Below are 20,650 nucleotides of genomic sequence, written 5' to 3'. Positions count from 1 at the left end.
TCTACAAGTGCTGCTTCAAGTTTAAGCATGTTATATAGAGTTTGTCCAGTAACTTTACCATAGGTTGTATGTTTATTCTGCAAATCTGGTGAAGAATTAAGAATAAAAGAAAATTGGGAACCATCGTCAGCTTTTCCAGCATTGGCCATAGCAATTAAAACTCGTGGACGAAAACGTAATCTTGTATAAAATTTGTCCTAAAACACATAGATCCAATAATTATTTTTGCGTTAAAAAGGAATTCCTTTTATTTTTAAATATAGTCTTACCTTAAATGGTTCTCCATATATTTTACCACCTTCTCCTGTACCTGTGGGATCACCACCTTATGCTATGAATCCTTCGATAACTCTATGAAATATATTGTCATGGTAATAACCTTCCATACATAATTGTATAAAATTTTTACTTGGCTTTGAAGTTTCTTTTGCCCATAATTTTAAATCAATATCACCAACAGTTGTTTTCATTGTAGCCTAGTTATGACCAACATATTAGCTTTATTAATGTAAAATACTTTTAAAATCAAATTTATCTAAACATAATATTTATTATTGTGATTCAAATTGGAAATTGTTTAATATATTAATATAGGAATTTAGAAAGTAAATATTGTATGTAAATATTGTAAATATTACTCATGTGTGTAAGTCTCCTACAATAAGAAAAATCCTGTGTCAATAATATTTCATATTAAATCTTTAGTCATTTATAAATCGGTCAACCAAATGGCTCTTTTCTTGAATAATCATCAGCAAGTAAGACATACCTTTTATCTCCTTTTAATGTTGGCTTTATTGGCCTAATCAATTACATGTGCCACAACCCATTATTTCTGCAGCTTTTATAGTTTCCAAGTTCCTATAGATATTTCTACACGTTTTAGTGTAGATTCCCGTTTATCTGCTTGAAGCATTCCCCATTTATGAACATTTATCTGACCACCAAACATTTATATCTAGTGGGGCATATGGATAGCTGATCTTGAATCCAATAGACATACCTTACATTTCTGTATTACTGCTACAACTTTTTCTCGCAATATGATATAATTCCTGGCATCTAATAGCTCTACATTGGTGATACTGCATGAGTCCAAGATTTTTCTACTGTTGCACGTGCCAATTTATTTCAACAGAATATTGTCTTGCACATACTCTAAGTTGTTATACCGAAAAAACGAAATCCAAACACCTAATTTCAGAAATAGGAACGAAAAAAGTGTATTATGCATAGGATCCGAAAGCCGCGGACACTTTCGGAACTATCTCTCGAAAACGCCGGCTCGAAACCAAAAAAAAACATTTAATCCCATTAAGGAAAAAATCACTCTACGCGAATCATTGGAAAAATACGATTCAAAAAGCCTAATTCAAAAACTAGAAGCCAATAAAGTAAATTGCGCAGCACGATCTGAGAGCCACTGGCACTTTCGGCACTATTTCTCGAAAACGCACGCTCGAAACCGAAAAAAAATATTCAATCCCGTTAAGGAAAAAATCACTCTACGCGAATTAGTGGAAAAATCCGATTCAAAAAGCCTAATTCAAAAACTAGAAGCCAATAAAGTAAATTGCGCAGCATGATCTGAGAGCCACTGTCACTTCCGGCACTATTTCTCGTAAACGCACGCTCGAAACCGAGAAAAAATATCCAATCCCGTTAAAGAAAAAATCACTCTATGCGAATGAGTAGAAAAATCCGATTCAAAAAGCCTAATTCAAAAACTAGAAGCCAAAAAAGTAAATTGCGCAGCACGATCTGAGAGCCACTGACACTTCCGGCACTATTTCTCGAAAACGCACGCTCGAAACCGAAAAAAAATATCCAATCCCGTTAAGGAAAAAATCACTCTACGCGAATCAGTGGAAAAATCCGATTCAAAAAGCCTAATTCAAAAACTAGAAGCCAAAAAAGTAAATTGCGCAGCACGATCTGAGAGCCACTGACACTTCCGGCACTATTTCTCGAAAACGCACGCTCGAAACCGAAAAAAAATATCCAATCCCGTTAAGGAAAAAATCACTCTACGCGAATCAGTGGAAAAATCCGATTCAAAAAGCCTAATTCAAAAACTAGAAGCCAAAAAAGTAAATTGCGCAGCACGATCTGAGAGCCACTGACACTTCCGGCACTATTTCTCGAAAACGCACGCTCGAAACCGAAAAAAAATATCCAATCCCGTTAAGGAAAAAATCACTCTACGCGAATCAGTGGAAAAATCCGATTCAAAAAGCCTAATTCAAAAACTAGAAGCCAAAAAAGTAAATTGCGCAGCACGATCTGAGAGCCACTGACATTTTCGGCACTATTTCTCGAAAACGCACGCTCGAAACCGAAAAAAAATATTCAATCCCGTTAAGGAAAAAATCACTCTACGCGAATTAGTGGAAAAATCCGATTCAAAAAGCCTAATTCAAAAACTAGAAGCCAATAAAGTAAATTGCGCAGCACGATCTGAGAGCCACTGACACTTCCGGCACTATTTCTCGAAAACGCACGCTCAAAACCGGAAAAAAATATTCAATCCCGTTAAGGAAAAAATCACTCTTCGCGAATTAGTGGAAAAATCCGATTCAAAAAGCCTAATTCAAAAACTAGATGCCAATAAAGTAAATTGCGCAGCACGATCTGTGAGCCACTGACACTTCCGGCACTATTTCTCGAAAACGCACGCTCAAAGCCGGAAAAAAATATTCAATCCCGTTAAGGAAAAAATCACTCTACGCGAATCAGTGGAAAAATCCGATTCAAAAAGCCTAATTTAAAAACTAGAAGCCAATAAAGTAAATTGCGCAGCACGATCTGAGAGCCACTGTGAGTTCCGGCACTAGTTGTCGAAAACGCTCGCTCCAAACTTAAAAGAAATATCCATTCTCGTTAAGGTAAAAATTTCTCTACGCTGTTACGTCGAAAAAATCTAACCGAAAAGCCTAATTTCAGAAATATAGACGAATAAAGTTTACTGTGTAGAACGATTTCATAGGCACTTGCTTTTCCGTTACTTTATTTCGTATATGCCCCTTCAATCGTAATATAATTGCCCTACTGGTTGGAGAACAGCCTGTTGTATGCAGTAGGAAGGAAATATTCTAATCCACAATTGAAATTTAGAATGTAAAAGAAATAATACATAACTATATTGCAATGGAACGTCAAGATGGAAGAAAAATTGAAAAAACTATTTAAAAGCTGCCTATTCAGAGTAATGTTGATCAAATATTGCAACGAACTGTCGAAATTTAGAATCTTCTACAGCCGATAATAACGGACAATGCGGTATTATTATAGGATCACGCACTCACACCACTTCATTTCGCACATGTATCATTACATGGTTTACACTATGTCACATCACTTTTTTTCACATGTAGTATATTACCACCGTAAAAATGTTCACAGTTAGTAATCTTGAACTTCATAAAGTAATTAAAACGTCAATCAGCGATATCACTACTTCACGAAACGTTCTGAGATTTAATGTTTCATTTCGACGCGTGAGAATATTCCACCATGTTACCGTTATGCCCGTTTGCCGCCAACTGGAAGTTGGCTGCAGCCGGATATGCTAGGTATTTTTGTAGCGGGAAAATGATGCATCTTTGAAATAGCTATGTGATAAGGTAACCATGTAAAATATCAAACTTTGTCTCTTATATTTAATAATGTCAATGAAGCAAATATAAATATATTTCTGCTGCGAAAAATTCCAAATTTCTATAATTAATTCATAAACTGAAATTATTAATTATTCCATTACACTAATGGAAACACAAACCATTAGAATCTTTGGCAATGGTTCAAACACTCTATGCAATAATCACCAATAATGAATTAAATAACAATGAATTCAAATACAGACTTATATTAGAAGGCTCGCTAAGGCTGTGTCTTCACGATGCAATTATAAAAGTTGATGAATTAATTATAGACGAACATTAAGTCACCGATGAAGGCGAGTGATTTTGTTTTTGGTATAAAGAAAATGAAACTACGATGGTTAGATACTTAGGTACCTTTTATTCACTTTGAAAGTTTCACATATTCACGTTAATTATTAACAACATAATTCTTTGGTTATTTTTTTATATCTCTCAATTTATTTTTTATCCTTTCCTTCATTACCTGGAAAATATAAATATAAGACAGTCAATGAAAAATCCTACTTTCTATAACATAGTTATAATGTAAACAATAAACTAGCTCTCTTTCTTTATAACTTCTAATTCTTCTTGAGTTTTTACTTCATCGTCACTTTCTCAATCGCTACCATAGTCTCCCTTCCTTTCTTTATTTGCAAGTCCAGATGGTTCAACAGCTGGTTGTGAGCTTCATTTTGAATCACTTAAATGAACACGAGCTGATTTGAACTTACCACTAACCTTTTTATTTAATATCACAGATTTTTCTACATCTTCCTCTGCTTCTTCACCAAATGTTAAAGGATTGAAATTTCTGTAATAAAATTTTTCATTGCAAAGAATAATACTATCATGGCTAAATGCTACAAACATATAAATGACTTCTACTTTACTCTTGCTGTCTTAGTTTTTGAATTGTCCTTTACTTCTTCACTTTCCTGTACTATTATTCTTGGTATAATATCAGAAAATGGATGGTTCAATATATAATTTTTATCAATCTTGCAGGATAAAGTGGTCCATCATTCTAAAAAAAAGGAGAAAATATTATACTGATATCAATTCTTGTTATATTTTCTTGTAAACGTTAAATTTGCCTCATCGACAAGTGCTTTTTCACGTTTAAACATGTTATATATAGATTCTCCAGTAACTTTACCAAAGATTGTATGTTTATTCTGCAAATCTGGTGTAGAATTAAGAATAAAGAAGAATTGGGAATCATTGTCATCTTTTCCAGCATAAGCCATAGCAATTAAAACTCATGGACGAAAACGTAATCTTGTATAAAATTTGTCCTAAAACACATAGATCCAATAATTATTTTTGAGTAAAAAAGGAATTCCTTTCATTTTTAAATATAGTCTCACCTTAAATGGTTCTCCATATATTTTACCACCTTCTCCTGTACCTATGGGATCACCACCTTGTGTATGAAATATAAGGTCATGGTAATAACCTTCCACATATAATTGTATGAAATTTCTACATATCTTGGGAGTTTCTTTTGCCCATAATTTTAACTCAATATCACAAACAGTTGTACTCATTGTAACCTAGTTATGACAAATATATTAGCTTCATTAATGTAAAATACTTTTAAAATCAAATTTATCTAAACTTAATATTTATTATTGTGATTCAAATTGGAAATTATTAAATATATTAATATAGAAATTTAGAAAGTGAATATTGTACATCGGTTAAATTTTTGAAAACAGATATACAATCCATTGAAATATTATTAAATGATAATTATTACTTTACCCTTAGTGGCTGACTCTTGCATGTAAATATTACTTATGTTTGTAAGTCTCCTATAATAAAAAAAATCATGCAACATTAATATTTCATACCAAATATCTAGTCATTTGTATATCAGTCAACCAAATGATTCTTATCTCGGATAATCATCAGCAGGTAAGACATACCTTTTACCTCCTTTTGACATTGGCTGTATTAGCCCAATATAGTCCATGACGTGCCACAGCTCCATTATTCTTGCTGCTTTTATATTTTCCAAGTTGCCATAGATATTTCTACACATTTTTGCCTTAATGCAACATTTATTCAGTATATTTAAATTATGTTTATCTTTAATAAATATTACCACTTGTTCATTCTCCATCTCTTCAACGATCCTCATATTTCCATGTCGATGCCACACGTATTTCTCTGTTGATACATATGCTGCTTCTTTTTTGCTTCTTGATTCCGCATAACATGCGTTTCCTCTTGTCACTTCTTTTATTCCAATTTAACACATTAGCGATGATCATTGACTTTGACCACTGATATTAGTATTTATTTAGATTAGGAATACAACATACCTTTCAATCTCACTGTATTCTCCATATCTTTTTGTCACAAGAGGCCATTACCTAAATTAATTCTATTCCTTTTTGTCTGCCTAAACCAGCGTCATCTTCTGAATCTTTATTTGACCATCAAAGATTTCTATCTTGTATGTCATATGGCTACCGCACTTGGAATCCAATAGACGTATCGTACTTTACATATTATATATGTATCGCTGCTTTAATTTTTTCTCACTATGAAATATAATTCTTGGCATGTACGCTGATGATATTCCATGAGTCCAATAATCAAGCTCTGCTATCACTAATGAAAGATGGGAAGACAGTGGCTCGTAACTTACGCTATTTACTTACAACTAAAGGTTATGTCATTACAAATACTTACATGTTTTTCGTAATGCAGGAACAACTGCATGGACACAACAATGCTTTGGTTAGACTCGAAGCTCGAGTCCCGCAACGAGATCGGCAGTGGAAAATTCACTAATTACTCAATATCGGTGATTATTTTACGAACTTTTATAATTGCATCGTAAAGCCAGATCCTTCAAGAACTTTCCAATATATTTTTTGATATAAATTTATTCCTGATTAATTAATTATTAATAATTATTCTGAGCAGTGTTTGAATTGTTGTCGAAGACGCCATTGGTTTTTCATTAATTACTGTACTCTACGTAATTAATTTATGAAACTTTATGCACTCGTTAGAAAGACAATGTTCTTGCGAATCTTCTCAAATAACTTTTGATCACATTTTGCTTCTAGTTTCGTTTAGTATTAAATATTTTCACGGAGGATCGCGATGGTCGTCGTTACGAAATCATAGACGCCATAAAACAAAAATTAATAACTAACAATTTAGAGCTAAATTATTTACGAAAGTTATATAAGAATGTAGCCTGAAGTTGCTGCTTCGCAATGAAATTATAAAAGTTCACAAATTGTTTACGGAAATTGAGTAAATAATAATTCTTCACTGCCGGAGCCATTCTGTCCTTTTCTATCCCCACTCTGTCCTTTTCAGTCACATGACCAGCACTTCGACGACCTCCTTACCTATTCTATATTGCTATTACTTTTCCGAGCAAATGGTCCAAAATCATAGATGGTGCTGATCGCAAGCGGTAAAATATTTATTCGATCTAAATACCTTTTCTGGTTATGCATTAATAATTCACATTAATAAATTAATTCGGCATTAGAAAATTAATAAATTTCCAAGTTTTTGTAATTATTTCATCAACATTTATAGCTGCGTACCAAAGTTGGAATTATAGACAACATTCTTATACAATGTTTAATTTAATAATTAATACTTAATGAGGGATAGGTTTTATATTTCCTCAAGTAAATAAGCTTGCTGTAGAAAAGTGTTTTTTTAGCATAATATTCTTATTATTGTGTAATAAATATATACTAGTATAAAAAAGCGTTAAAAATAAATTTTTTTATTAAGAAATTTTATTTACAATTATGTATTTACATTGTTTTCATAGGCGAAAAATGAATACAAAATAAAAAGTGGATTGAAAAAGAACCAGTAACAACTGGAATCGAACCCGGGACCTCAAGGATAGGAATTCTCGACAGTTTCTGTTAGGCTACAACTGGAATTATAAGTTGGTGGAAATAAAGATATAATTAGAGCTGTAACAAAACTTTAATCGTAAATATTTCAAAAATTATTGAGTAATTGCAGTTATAATAATATATTTTCTTAAACTGCATCACGATATCTACAAACCTGAAAAGTTTCAACTAAATCGATGATCCGAAGGACTTGCACTCTACTTGTTAGAGATAAGTGTCATGAACGTTACAAGTGTGTTTCATCTCAAATATGTTTATCAATCATTGTTCAAATATGTGAAACTGGAACAATTGCAGGTAATATATCTAGGAACTTTCTTTGAAAAAGTGTATAAGAAATCAGTATGAGACGTTTCTTTGTTGGTCAGCATGAATCGTGAAACGTGTATTCGTTAAAGAGCGAGATCATGTTCGACACCGAACAACCAGATAAGTAATGTCACGTAGTTGTTATTAGAAGTATAATTATAGTTGGGGGACTTCGATGTACTGTAAATTACACAAAAAAGCGTCAGAATGGCGAAGTAAAGTTGCAAATGGAAAATGGCGAAAATCGTGAAAGGATCCGAATCGTTGCCTACGGTTCTGATTTGTGAATATTGCGCTAACCTTACGTTCAAGCAAATCGAAGATTTTATAAGGTGGGTCCACCTGTTCATCTGTGTATTTACAACAAAACATATCCTGTAAAAATAATTTTATTCCGAGAGAATGCTGTAAAAATAATGCAATAAATCATTTGTTAGTTTATTATAAATTTTCGATATGTCTTTACGAGATACAATATACAACATTCACTTATATTTAAATCGTATTATCATTAATTGTTAGTACGTTAAGACTAATGTTTTTTGTAAGATAAATTATACGTTTGGGAAACGAAGTATAGGAATAAATAAGATTATTAATTAACAGTATGTAATTTTATTTCAGACATTTAAGAGACCAGCACTGCTCTAGGGAAGGAGGTTCATTTGTGTGCCTTTATGGTTATAATGGAGTATGCACTAGTCTTCCTGTGGAGGGTGTTTCTGATAAAGATTATGTAGCACATGCTACTAAACACGCAACCATGCAACAACAAAGTAAAAGCAATGGCCAATTGTCAGAACCTTCTTCCTCATGGACTGTGTATTCTGCTGCACAGAATTTACCAGCTGTTTTAAATGACCCCTTTAAAGGGAAACAAAGTAACTTTTTAACTCGTACTTGGGGAGATGGATTTGTAGAAAAAGTTGATATACCTAAAAGTCCTTATCTTCCTGAAATCACAATGCAACATTTTGAATCATATTTAAAGAAAATTACAAGGGTAATAAATATGGCTATGATAATTAAGAATATATTTAGCGTATGAAAAAATAACTGACTGAAGCAATTTTTATTTACAGAGATACCGAAAACATTCTCGTATGAATTCAAATGCTAATAGACCAACTACACCTAATGAATTGTTACAAAATTTCCCAAATTTGAGAAAAGTTAAATCTTTAGGCAAGGATAATATTTCTGTAATAAAAATAAGTAAAAAAGTGAAATCTTTAGTACGTAATATAAAATTATTAAATTAAAAATTTACAGATCGAATGCAGTTTGATTTATCTAATATACCAAAAATCTTTTTAACACCTAATTTGGATCTTTCTCAAAAAGATAATTTTTATGCTGTATTTCCATTTACAAAGAATGGTCTACTAAATGAAGATGCCAATATTGTCATGAATGTAAAACAAATGCAAGAGAAGGTATATCATTAATATTAAATACCACATAAAGTATAAAAACTAAGATAAATAGTATATTTCAGAATTTATTCTTGTAACAGCTAAGTCACTATTTAGATGTTGTGGAAGTTAGAATAGCTGAACAAGTTGCTTCTAAATCTCAAGCATTTTTTCATGCTATGACTTCTCATGATGCCCTAATGGAGCAACTTGCGCAAACTATTACTGTATTAAAAGCTCTTAGAAAAAATATACATCAAGTTGATAAACATCTAGTCAATGATTCTTTAGAAATCTTAAGGTAAAGTATGAAGGTATTTAATATTTTTTAGATATTGTACATATTATATAATTTGAATACACTTCTAGATTGGAGAGAGCAAGATTTAATCGATTGTTGGTTCAAGAAAAATTGAAGCTTATGGCTACAGTACACCAAAGTCAACCAATGATACAATTATTGTTATCTACACCAGACTATGTTGCAGCATTAGATCTTATTGCTACAACACAAGAAATACTCTTACAGGAATTGAATGGAGTACATAGTTTTAGGTATATATTAAATATAAATTCATAATAAAATATCAAAATTAAATAAACTTAACTTAAACTTAACTTAAATTTCTTTTTTTTTTGTTTTTATTCAGGCATTTAAGTTCTCAGTTAACAGAAATGGAAAAACTTGTTGATAAAATGTTATCTACGGAATTTCAAAGATATGCAACTGCAGATTTAAATAGACCATTAGGGGGAGAAAATACAGTTTTGGATGGTGTAAGTATATGTATAGTTTTTGAAAATTTTGTACACTTAGTTCGTAGCAAAAAAACCGTCGTGCATCTCTTCCCAGTGAGATCATTTGTACATCCTCAACGAACAGGATAAACTTGTTTCCATCATTTCTGGTCTTCTACGGCAAAAACATTTTCAATTTGTGGATACATATAAAGAAGAAGCTGTGACGACAGTCCGAGCTGTAACAAAACAGAGAGTTATAGAAGCTTTAGCAGCGAGTGATTGTTGCAGTGATCAACAAGCTGCAGCTTTGGAAGTTGGTGGACTTTCTCTCGCGGAAAGATTAACATTACTCCATAATGCTATACAATCTTTAACATTCCTTTTAATGCGAGTTAAGGTATATATTAGATTAATAATATTGCATATAATTTTTACATACAAATGAGACATAAAATTATTTTTATTCTTTAATAACATATCATAAGTACTTGACATAATATACATTTTTAGGCTGTTCACGATGTAATGCGAGATACAGTAGATCTTGCGGCAGGTCGAATATGTGACGGCAGTTTCGATGATACGATACCTGATCGTTTATTAACTCGGATAGAACATTCGCGAGTAACAATCAAACTCAATGATATGATTACTTCCGTCTGTGATTATTGTCATGAGCGAATGGGAAATCTGCTTTCTGCAGGTGCAAATGATAAAGATAAATCACAAAATGAGAAGGAAAAATTGAATAATGAAAATTTAAATAATAAACAAGAAGAAAAAGAATGTCAAAGTTGGAATGATAAATCTTCTTGGTTGAGTAAAAGAGCAACAACGGCTCAAGTATGTCAACTAGCCAATTTAGTTGAAGAATTTACAGAAACTTGTGAAAAACTCTGTGGTAAACAATGTACAGGATTGCGGTCTGCATTCAAGGTACAAACTGTTTATAAATTATAAATGTTTATTAACGATATACAATTATCCTTTTTTTTTCAATAATGTAGGCACAAGCTAGTAAATTCATTCAAAGATTTCATACTGAACTCAAAACGAAACTTACACTTTTATTGGAATCTGAGAGATGGAAGCAAGCTGAGGTACCGCCGGAATTTCAATCATTAGTAACATATGTATTTGAAAATAATACTTTTCCACCAAATCCATTTAAAGTTGATGACAAAGTCAAAGACAATGTTAAAAAAGATAATATTCAATATTTCATAATGGTTGGAGATGAAAAATATGCTGTTGTTGGCACAGCTTTAATGCTTATACAAATGATTCACGAATATTGCAGGTAATTTGTAAATTCTAAATTTATAAATGTTTCGAGGGAAGTTAAGTGAAAATTTTTACTTTTAGAACTGGAAATGAACTAGTTGCTTTATCAGGAACAATTGGAAGGCACTTAGCTGAATTATTGCGGCATTATAATTCACGTTGTTGTCAACTTGTCCTTGGGGCTGGTGCAATGCAAGTTGCTGGTTTAAAAACTATTACCAGTACAATACTTGTATTAGCAGCACGTAGTTTAAAATTAATTCTATGGTTTATGCCTTTTGTTAAGTTACACTTTCAAAGTAAGTTAATTGTTATGCAATATTCAACTTACAATACAAATGTGATATTAAGTTAAGATTTATTCATAGTGTTTGCGGAACAAAACCCTAGTCGTGGTGCGTCTAGTATAAGCGGTGGTGTTGCTTTATTGGATAGTGTCGAAAGAGATATCCGTGCACATGTGAAAGAAATTGAAAGCAAAATTCTTACAATTGTCGACAATCTATTAGGTGGTCAGATATCTAAGTGGACTGCGAGGCCGCCGGTACCATCGAAATCATTTAGAAACATCTCTAGGTAAATACTGTATACTTCAATTTTGTTATTATGATTGATATACATTTAAAATTGTTAATTACAGTTATTTAATGAAACTACATGAAGCAGTTTCTGGAATTCTCCCGGCAGTTGAAGTACAAACTCTATATCGTACAGTAAACACATCCTTTAAAGAAAAACTTAGAGAGCAATTAGTCAAAATGAATATAGTAAATAATGGTGGTCCACAACATGGTGTAGTTACATCTGAACTTACATTTTACCTTGAAGCATTGAGAAAATTAAAAGTACTACCAATTAATGAGTTAGATGACAATTGGATGAGTGATATATGGACCAGATAACATGCAGAGCGCGTGATATATTGCATAATAGAAGCAATGAAATATTGTAGAAAAAGGTGACTAATCTTTATTACAGTCTTCCTTCACATGCATTGTATCTCAGTGACTTAATATTTTGATGAATTTTAAGAATGTGGCTTGTATTGGAATTATCCATATAAATATTTATAATTATTTTATTCATGAGGTTGTATGGAAAATCGATTTGGAAATATTAATATAAAGAATTCACAAGCAGAATTTTTATAAATACTCCATTCGATAGTCTGAAAATATGTGTAAATAGTAAACATGGTATTACTTTTATTGGTTGTTGACATTTTAATACAAATTACAAGTTAACTTAATTACATATATTTTACGTCTCCCAAACAATCTTATACGCCATAGTGTTCAAATGTAAAATTTCAATACATAGGTATGAATAACAAACAAAATCCATATAAATAGTAGAAAGTTATTTTCTTCCATACCTATAAAATTTAATATACAGAAATTATTTGCAATTGAATACAATAGTAAGCATGTTAGATATTTGTTACTGTTACTTATAAAATGATTCAAATCAATTCGATTTAGCATAATGTGTGCAAAAAATGAGCATATGGTAGAAGGACCAAGACAGGTACTAATTTATGTATTCATTTTTCTATAGCTATTTACACGTTATTTATACATCTTCTATTCTTTAAAATTGTAGTCTCTTTTGAAGTAGTACACAGTATGAAATAAAATATGTACACATTTTGTTAATGAGACATATAAAGACCTAAAAACAAACATAAGACGTGAAATATACAATCTGACTGCTTTTGTGTTGTGTTCATTGCTTGAATTGACTGTAAAGAGTGTGTATCAGAGAGACACTGATAATAATTATTTAAACATTTTTATATATTGTGTACTGTTTGCACTAATCTGTTTTTATTGACAGATTATTAAATTAGATTTTAAATAGTAAGCATGACTTACTGTTGAAGATATTATTTATTAGAAAGTATTGATATGGGGATTTTTATCAGTTTTTGAAATGCCCTGTTTCTCATACTTTTGTGCATAAATGTATATGTACATGTGTAACAAATGTATACATTGTAAATCTACAATTATAAAAAAACTGGGTAATAATTCACAAAAAGATAAAAAGTAAACAATTTAGTGGTATTCAATTTTTCATCACATCTCTTTATTTATATTAAAAGAATAAGAATAATTACAAATTACTATTTAATCATATTTTCATAACCAAATATAAAATTATTAGTTGTTACATGTTCTACATTCTATAACTAGTGTATAAATTGTACAATTATGATCTGGCATATTCATATAATATTTTAACTTTATTTATAGTACTTTTAATATATCATCTATTTCCAAATTATACCATGCATTCCATTATTACTTTCATCTAGTCAATTCTATATATAAATAAAGATATTACAATAACTGCTTTTGTTTGAATTACTTGTCAATTGCTTATTTTGAAAAAAGCATTATAATTTAGTAGAAGTTGTAAAACAAGTTTTACTATGTATATTTTAAATTAACAGTCATGTAAATAGTTAGGGTTAATTGATATAAACAATATTATATTACAATTCATTGATAACATCTTGCTGAATATTTATATGAGATTAGAATGACATACTTCACTGTTTTATTACATAGTGTACAATGTATTGCAGAATTATACAGAATTAATAACAAAATTACATACAAAATATATGTATTTAATATGTTTTATAATTATTTACTGTTTATATTAATTATATAATTGATATTCAGTTACTTGAGCATAGCACAAATATTAATTTTTACATTTAGTTGAATCTTTTATGTTGCTGTAGCAACGAATATCAAAACATTTTCATAACCTAAATGCAAACAGTATACACGAAACAGTTTTACCACTGTGTATTTATTACAACTTGTAATTTATAACGTAATATTTATTTTCAAAAATTTGGAGTAAAAAACAAATGGCAGATCAAAATTCGTATGTATTTATTGACATATATTCTTATTAGCGGAATAATTACATAGTAATACTTACATATGCTTGCCATATTGTAATTGCGTTTTTACAATTTTTACAATTGCTAATATTTAATACATTTAAAAATAGCATATTTTTACTGTTTAGATAGCTACAAACATATGTAATTACACGTTATTTTATTATTATTGAATTTTCATTTTATTTATTGAATAATATTAACTAATATTGAATTAAAATTTGTTGTACTTACGTAAACTGACATTTTATTTTCTAAATATCAGTAACGAAAATATACTATTGATTATGTTTTAGTGAACAAAACGTTAGAGACATTGCTTTGCGTGTTTGTTTAGAAGACGAGCAACGACGTAAGACTGATCCAAATGAAACACACGAACGTTCTATTATCATTGTTGGTGGCAAGAGTGTCGTACGTAATATTTAAACTGAACTATTAAATAATATTACAATCTATACACCTATATACTTGCATTCATGAAAAGGAAATATGAATTCCTAGGGTAAAACTACGATAATACATCGATTTCTTGAAAAAGATGAAACACCAAAACCAACTATTGCACTGGATTATTCTTTTGGACGTAAAGCTGGAAAGAGTTTAGTAAGTTTTCTGTTTATTTGAATGCCGTTTCATTTAAATAACAAATATATAAAATATACAAATTTTGAATAATTTTTAGAAGATTAAATAATAGTAATTTATTAAACAAATAAATAAAGTATATTTTCCGATTTTAGAAAGTATCGTAATTCCGATAATTTGAATTATTCATAAACAAATAGTTAAAAATATTCTGAATACGAAAATGTAAATAATCATGGTATATCAGTAATTAAGATAAAAAGTTTTAAACGTCTAGATTTGAATCTTTTTATTTCGTAACGAATGTTTATGTATGTACGCAAATAAGTGATGATCTGTTTACATAACACAACAATTTATGTAATATAATTCTGTGACAATATGTTAACAACTTTTATTACTGTACAGTTACGACCAGTGACAAAATGCATGGAACAAAGAAAGACATGAAATTCATTATTACGTAACTTTTCATAGCTATGTTATAATTTTAAAAATATTTAATTGAAATTTGTTTTTTTTTTAACTTTTATTATCGGTACAGATAAAAAATATCGTGCATGTTTGGGAAGTAGGGCAGTTAACTTCCTCGTTATTGTCAGCTGCAATGACAGGTTCGTCTTTAACCCATTCTCCATATCATGTGACGATATTGGTTGTATTGGATTTATCACAACCGGAGATTTTGTGGAATACATTAGAAGAAGCTCTTTCGGTTGTTCGTAGCGCAATGAAAATGAGTTACGATAACAAAATGATTCAAGAGCTTAAACAACAGCGTATTAAAGAAAGGAAAAAAGCAGTGGAAAAAGAAGTTGATCCATTTCCATTGAAACTTTGCTTTATAGGTGGGAAATACGACCAATTTAAGGTACCTTAATCACTTTTTCCAATATAGTATAATCTATAAAGTACATTCACCATAATATTATAATTGTACTCTGTGTAATTATACGAATTATTAAAATTATAATTTTATTAAATTTATTAAATTGCTTTTATTATTATTATTATAAACATTTATAAAATTAAAACTGTTACAAAATTATATATTCGATAATTGTGAAATAGGATTTAGGCTTCGATAAAATAGAACTAGTCGGGCAAACGTTACGAGCTGTAGCTCATATTTTAGGAGCAGGACTTTATTATCATTCCGCGAAAGATAAGTCTTTATTACGAAGAACTAAAGATTTGTTATCTCACTACGGATTTGGCACTCAATTATCGTAAGTTTATGTGTCAGTTATCAATATAATGGGAACATATTACGATATTTCAAAATTTTTATATGAAATTGACTTTCTTCCTCCCTTTTGAAAATGGTAAATCAGCGACATCAAGTGTATGGATTTCGAGAAGCCATTAGCAATGTCGGCCGGTGCTGACTCCTTCTCATCGATCGATTTGCAATTTCCTCAAAGCAGATCTTCGGCTATCTTAGATACCATCAAACAGATTTACGTTACTCGTATACCGCAAGAGTCAAGAAGCAACGAAATTGTTCTAGAGGATCCAAGTAACGATCCCAACTTTAATGAACCGATCATCGATAGATTACGATCTCAGAGAGAAGAGGTATACTACTAAATAATTTAATTAATATGTTGTAAAGAAGGAAGAAACGTGTTTTTCATCCTTTTTTCTTACTTTTTTAACTTATAAATGTTTTATTAATCACATTAGTTACATTTCAGAAAATTCTAAACTCTATATTTTAAAGTAATTGTTGACAATAGGCTTTTGTTTAATATTACGAACATAGTGATTATTTCTTTCAAAATAGTGAAAATAGTAAAAAGTAATTTATTTGTAGGAAATTAATATTCTTCTTCACGATATGTTAGAAGGGCGCATACCGCAAATTCCAATTCCGGATCCATCATGAGGTTAGATAATGTTTTGCTGCAAGAATTTGTTATGGATATGTGACAAGCGAGAGAAATCTTTCGAGTAAAAGAAATTCTCTTATAATATATGTTCGTCATATATGTGATCTTGCTGAGGTTGAAAGAAATTTTCGACAAACAAAAAATTCCACTCAAATTTCCTTATTTGATTTGTATTTAACATAATACCAATAATAAATAAGTAAGAATTTGTAAGTTTGCAATTATCTGTATATAGAATTTAGTTGTATACTATTAATGGCAATATTTTATATCAGTTAGATTTTTTTTAAGATCATTTGATTTCGGCTCAACATCATACAAATCATAATTATCATAGTCGAAGTTTGATCTTAAATTTGAGTGAGGTTTTGCATTTATATGATTATTAGGTTTATGCACACACGTTTGTGTAGAATTTATAAAATTAGTCTTGTTATATTGCGCCATCTCTACTTTGTATGCTGAATTAGAACTAGCATTACTGCTTACAATCGCTGCGTCGATAAAATCATATGGTAAAGTATATTTATCACATATAAGTGATATATAAGTACATAATTCTATACAAAGTACTTTGTTAATTCTTTCGAATATAATAGTTTCCTATTAAAATCAGAAAAATAATTAAGAATAACAATAGTGATATTTCGTAATCGAATAAACTTAACAAATTGAAGTTTTTAATTAATAATTATAATTTACATATTTTCATTCTCATTGTGAATATTTATAGTCAGCAATATGTTATCAATTGATTCCAAAAGGAGAGTCACGATACTTTGAATTTATGTATCATCAGATATGATTGTGAACACTGCTTCATACCTAAGATTATACTACCTTGTATCAATTACATATCCACTTTTATCAATACTGATTTGCATAAGAAAAAATTCAAATCCTCTTTCTTACATTCTTTAAACCAATTTCAAATATTCAATGGCAAATGAATTCATCAAAGGAATAATTGTTTATTAATTCAAATATGATTTAACAAATTTGTCGTATCATAGATATGAACCATGTTCTCCGTCATAACAGTTTCAATAAGTTTTGTATTTGTAAAAGTAAAGCTAGTGATTTTTCTCTAAATCAATCATTTAAATGCGATTTCCATACTCGGTAGAGATGAAATTACACGTTCTCGTGTCATCGCGCACGCGTCTGTTCTTTCGCCCTTTCCAACAGCAGTTCACCGTGAAATCGAAGGGTGTATAGGGTGAGCTGGAGCGGCGAAGAAGGGTGGGGAGGGTATTGTCGCACGGCTCCCGATTCCTAGTGGCAGTAGAGTAGTGCGCTGATAAGAGCAGCGGTAGCGAACAGTGACGCGTGCGCGTTACGCTGCGATGCGCATGCGCGTCGAGGTACACGGGTCGCTCCCGATACGCGGATAGTTGGAGTCGAGCGTTTACGAAAACGGGATCCGACTGGGGGGGTTTTCGCTGCGTCGCGGGCCTCTCGCTTTCTGGCCTCGGTTTCCTCAGTGAAAATGCCGCTGTGATAGAGAGGCGCGCGTGCCGTGTGCTCTGTCCGGGCTTGTCGCGCCCCTGCAAAGAGCCAACAGTCAACTGTCCACGCGAATTTTTACTGCACTACTGGTTCAACCGATTCGCGGCTGTTATCTTTCCGGCGCTCCTGTCACCTCCCTCCCTTGCTGTCTTCTCTGTCTTTCTCTTTCACATTTTCTCTTCCTTTATCCATCTTGTGCCCTCTATCCCTCGTGTTATTCGCGCGGTTTTTCTATCTCGCCACCGTAGATCGGTCGCTTTGTGTCTATCCCCTCTACCGCGAACGACAGCATACATCGCGAATTTGACACTGGAACATCGTGTCGCCCAGGAAGTGTCGCGCGTGTTTCGTAATCGTCTGCTAACGGAGTTGCACCGGCGATTCGAACAGGTGAGTCGAAAAACAAGATCGTCACGGTGTCAGTGATTGCTCCTCCCAAATCTGTGTCAGCGATCGGTACACCTGTTAGCATGAATCAGGCCTCGTAATTCGATCGTGTCGAATCGATAAAATCGAGAATTGACTTGTTCTCGTCGACCGACACGATGTTCGAAATATATATCGCGATGATCGTAGGTCGCCCCCTCCTGCGGCTGCTTCTCGCGGTTATCGATTCCGGTGTGAACGCGCCCTGTCTGGACAGTTATCTGGTCGTCTTTCTTACGCGCATCTTTCTTCTACGGGATCCAGTTTTTTGGATGATCAATATCGAGCCGCGTAAATATCGCTTAAGCGGCCATTGCGTTCTTTCGACGTTTCGTGTGCGTGTGGAGGAACCCTAAGGGCTATCGTCGCGTTCGCAGACGCGTGTCAGCAATTCGAGCGTGTTTTTGGTACCGTAGCTCGCGAGCAAAAGGTAATGAGCCTGTAATACAAATTAATTACACGCACTGTGACGACTGGCATTTAACATGAGAGTTTTTCATCCGAATGAACGTTCGTGTTATTGTTACGGATAATGTTTCGTCAATGTCTATACGTTGTAGGTCGTGGCGTTAGGGAAATGTTGTGATTAGAATTCGTATATTCGACACGTCTGAATACGTTTACCTGGTGGACGTCGGTCAGTTAATGGCGTTAGGTTATCTTGTTGCCTACGATTCGATGACTTATACGGAAGTAGCACGGGTAGTCTGACATATTTCTATATATATATATATATGTCGCATTTCTAATTCCACTCGATTATATGATGGTGTGAAACATGTATACGAAATCGTATATCTGGTATTAAAGTGATGAAATCGTATGTATAATATGACAATATTTTTATTCAATCTTCATGTTGTACAGGTGATGTAGAAAGCTTCTGAAACATCGAATATATAATCAAAGGATAGAATTTCTTAAGGGATATCGAAAACTATCTCGTGAATATCGGAATACCGAAGATAGTCGCATAATAACAAAAGCATAATAAAAATCTTGATCATATCTATGTCGAATGATAAGCTATACAGGATGTCGAAGTTTTTGAAATATTTAATATACGCATTGCGCCTAAAATCACGCATCGCAGTGATGAAATTTCATCTGTCATATAATAATCCCTATGTCGACCACATAAGTTGTATAAAATTTCATTTGTTATATAAAATAACAAATACATTTGAGGTAACGTTTCCATGATTATTTTAACAAGGTATTTCCTCTTTTTAAACATTTTTTTTTTTATTTTTCATATAAAATGTATAATCGAAATAATGATATTATTATGAAATTTTAGCACCTTTCTTGTAACCACATCCTAGAAAGTCTTGGAGATTAAGGCAGCCGCTGAATAATAGTTTGATATCACGGAACTTCATCCGTCAGTGATAAGTCCGAGCACGTCAAGTGTATTTCTGATCTTGAATGAAGTATCGCTTAAATACTGCATGTTTGAAACGTAGGGAGAACAACACGAGGAATCTGGGATAAAGCGAATATCATCTCAAATTGAGGAAAAGAGGTTTATATTCGTTTAGAAAACAAAACTGAGATACAGCTCTTTATTTACCGACAAGCAAATTTGCATATGAACATGTTTAAAATATCGCAAAGGTGTGTGTTATGAGTCAAGTATTTTTTGTATAGCTATTCTTTGGAAATACCTATTATTCGAAATTTCGGATATTTGTTAAACGTTTTACGTTTACCTTCGTCTAGGAAAAATAATTTTCATATTTTTGTAATTTCGTCTTTGTCGAATTTTCTATTTACGACAGCTTACTGTTATTTCGATTCGATGTTTCTCTTTACTTACTTATTTTTTGTTTTTTGCTTTTTTTTGTTTTTTTTTTTGTTTTTTAATAGAACAGAATAACGGAATTGTTGGTTACCGCAGCATTCAGCTTTTGAAAGGCCCTTCAAAAATCAGTCGCTATTAATTCTGTAGTAAAGGTTAAATCTCTTATTTTAAGTCTGCAGTTAGTCTTGCTACGCCATGGTCTTGTTGACC

The 20,650-nt window shown here is 31.8% G+C and overlaps 3 protein-coding genes across 3 annotated transcripts in view; all 3 read left to right on the top strand.

The window, feature by feature from the left end:
• Nucleotides 1–7,834: 7,834 nt before the first annotated feature.
• scat (VPS54 subunit of GARP complex scat) lies at nucleotides 7,835–14,573 on the top strand. Its single transcript, XM_017907876.1, has 14 exons — nucleotides 7,835–8,193; nucleotides 8,486–8,864; nucleotides 8,944–9,046; nucleotides 9,134–9,297; nucleotides 9,378–9,577; nucleotides 9,646–9,831; nucleotides 9,927–10,053; nucleotides 10,160–10,414; nucleotides 10,528–10,953; nucleotides 11,025–11,317; nucleotides 11,383–11,600; nucleotides 11,670–11,877; nucleotides 11,942–12,259; nucleotides 14,518–14,573. Exons 1-13 carry the CDS (start codon nucleotides 8,096–8,098, stop codon nucleotides 12,201–12,203), a joined length of 2,919 nt encoding a protein of 972 aa, XP_017763365.1. The 5' UTR covers nucleotides 7,835–8,095; the 3' UTR covers nucleotides 12,204–12,259; nucleotides 14,518–14,573.
• A 741-nt stretch (nucleotides 14,574–15,314) lies between these two features.
• Nucleotides 15,315–16,735, top strand: LOC108553111 (cytoplasmic dynein 2 light intermediate chain 1). The gene is made up of 4 exons (XM_017907874.1): nucleotides 15,315–15,680; nucleotides 15,881–16,038; nucleotides 16,144–16,387; nucleotides 16,626–16,735. The coding sequence occupies exons 1-4, from the start codon at nucleotides 15,417–15,419 to the stop codon at nucleotides 16,695–16,697; spliced, it is 738 nt and encodes a 245-aa protein (XP_017763363.1). The 5' UTR covers nucleotides 15,315–15,416; the 3' UTR covers nucleotides 16,698–16,735.
• A 1,117-nt stretch (nucleotides 16,736–17,852) lies between these two features.
• numb (NUMB endocytic adaptor protein) overlaps nucleotides 17,853–20,650 on the top strand; it is a 134,798-nt gene continuing 132,000 nt past the window's right edge. The window contains exon 1 of the mRNA XM_017907885.1: nucleotides 17,853–18,600. The gene's annotated coding sequence lies outside the window, so the exon portion shown is untranslated. The remainder of the gene's footprint in view (nucleotides 18,601–20,650) is intronic.

Source organism: Eufriesea mexicana, unplaced genomic scaffold (assembly GCF_001483705.2).
Source record: "Eufriesea mexicana isolate 0111107269 unplaced genomic scaffold, ASM148370v2 scaffold9405, whole genome shotgun sequence".
NCBI lineage: Eukaryota > Metazoa > Arthropoda > Insecta > Hymenoptera > Apidae > Eufriesea > Eufriesea mexicana.
Note: the sequence above shows the minus strand (reverse complement) of the source record. Positions and strands in the feature narration are given on the sequence as shown.

Coding starts and splice junctions, on each gene's coding strand:
- scat (XM_017907876.1), top strand. CDS start 8,096: ATGGCGAAAATCGTGAAAGGATCCGAATCGTTGCCTACGGTTCTGATT. Junction 8,865..8,943: donor ATTTAAAGAAAATTACAAGG/GTAATAAATATG, acceptor TTTTATTTACAG/AGATACCGAAAACATTCTCG. Junction 9,578..9,645: donor GATTCTTTAGAAATCTTAAG/GTAAAGTATGAA, acceptor ATACACTTCTAG/ATTGGAGAGAGCAAGATTTA.
- LOC108553111 (XM_017907874.1), top strand. CDS start 15,417: ATGACAGGTTCGTCTTTAACCCATTCTCCATATCATGTGACGATATTG. Junction 16,039..16,143: donor GGATTTGGCACTCAATTATC/GTAAGTTTATGT, acceptor ATGGTAAATCAG/CGACATCAAGTGTATGGATT. Junction 16,388..16,625: donor TACGATCTCAGAGAGAAGAG/GTATACTACTAA, acceptor ATTTATTTGTAG/GAAATTAATATTCTTCTTCA.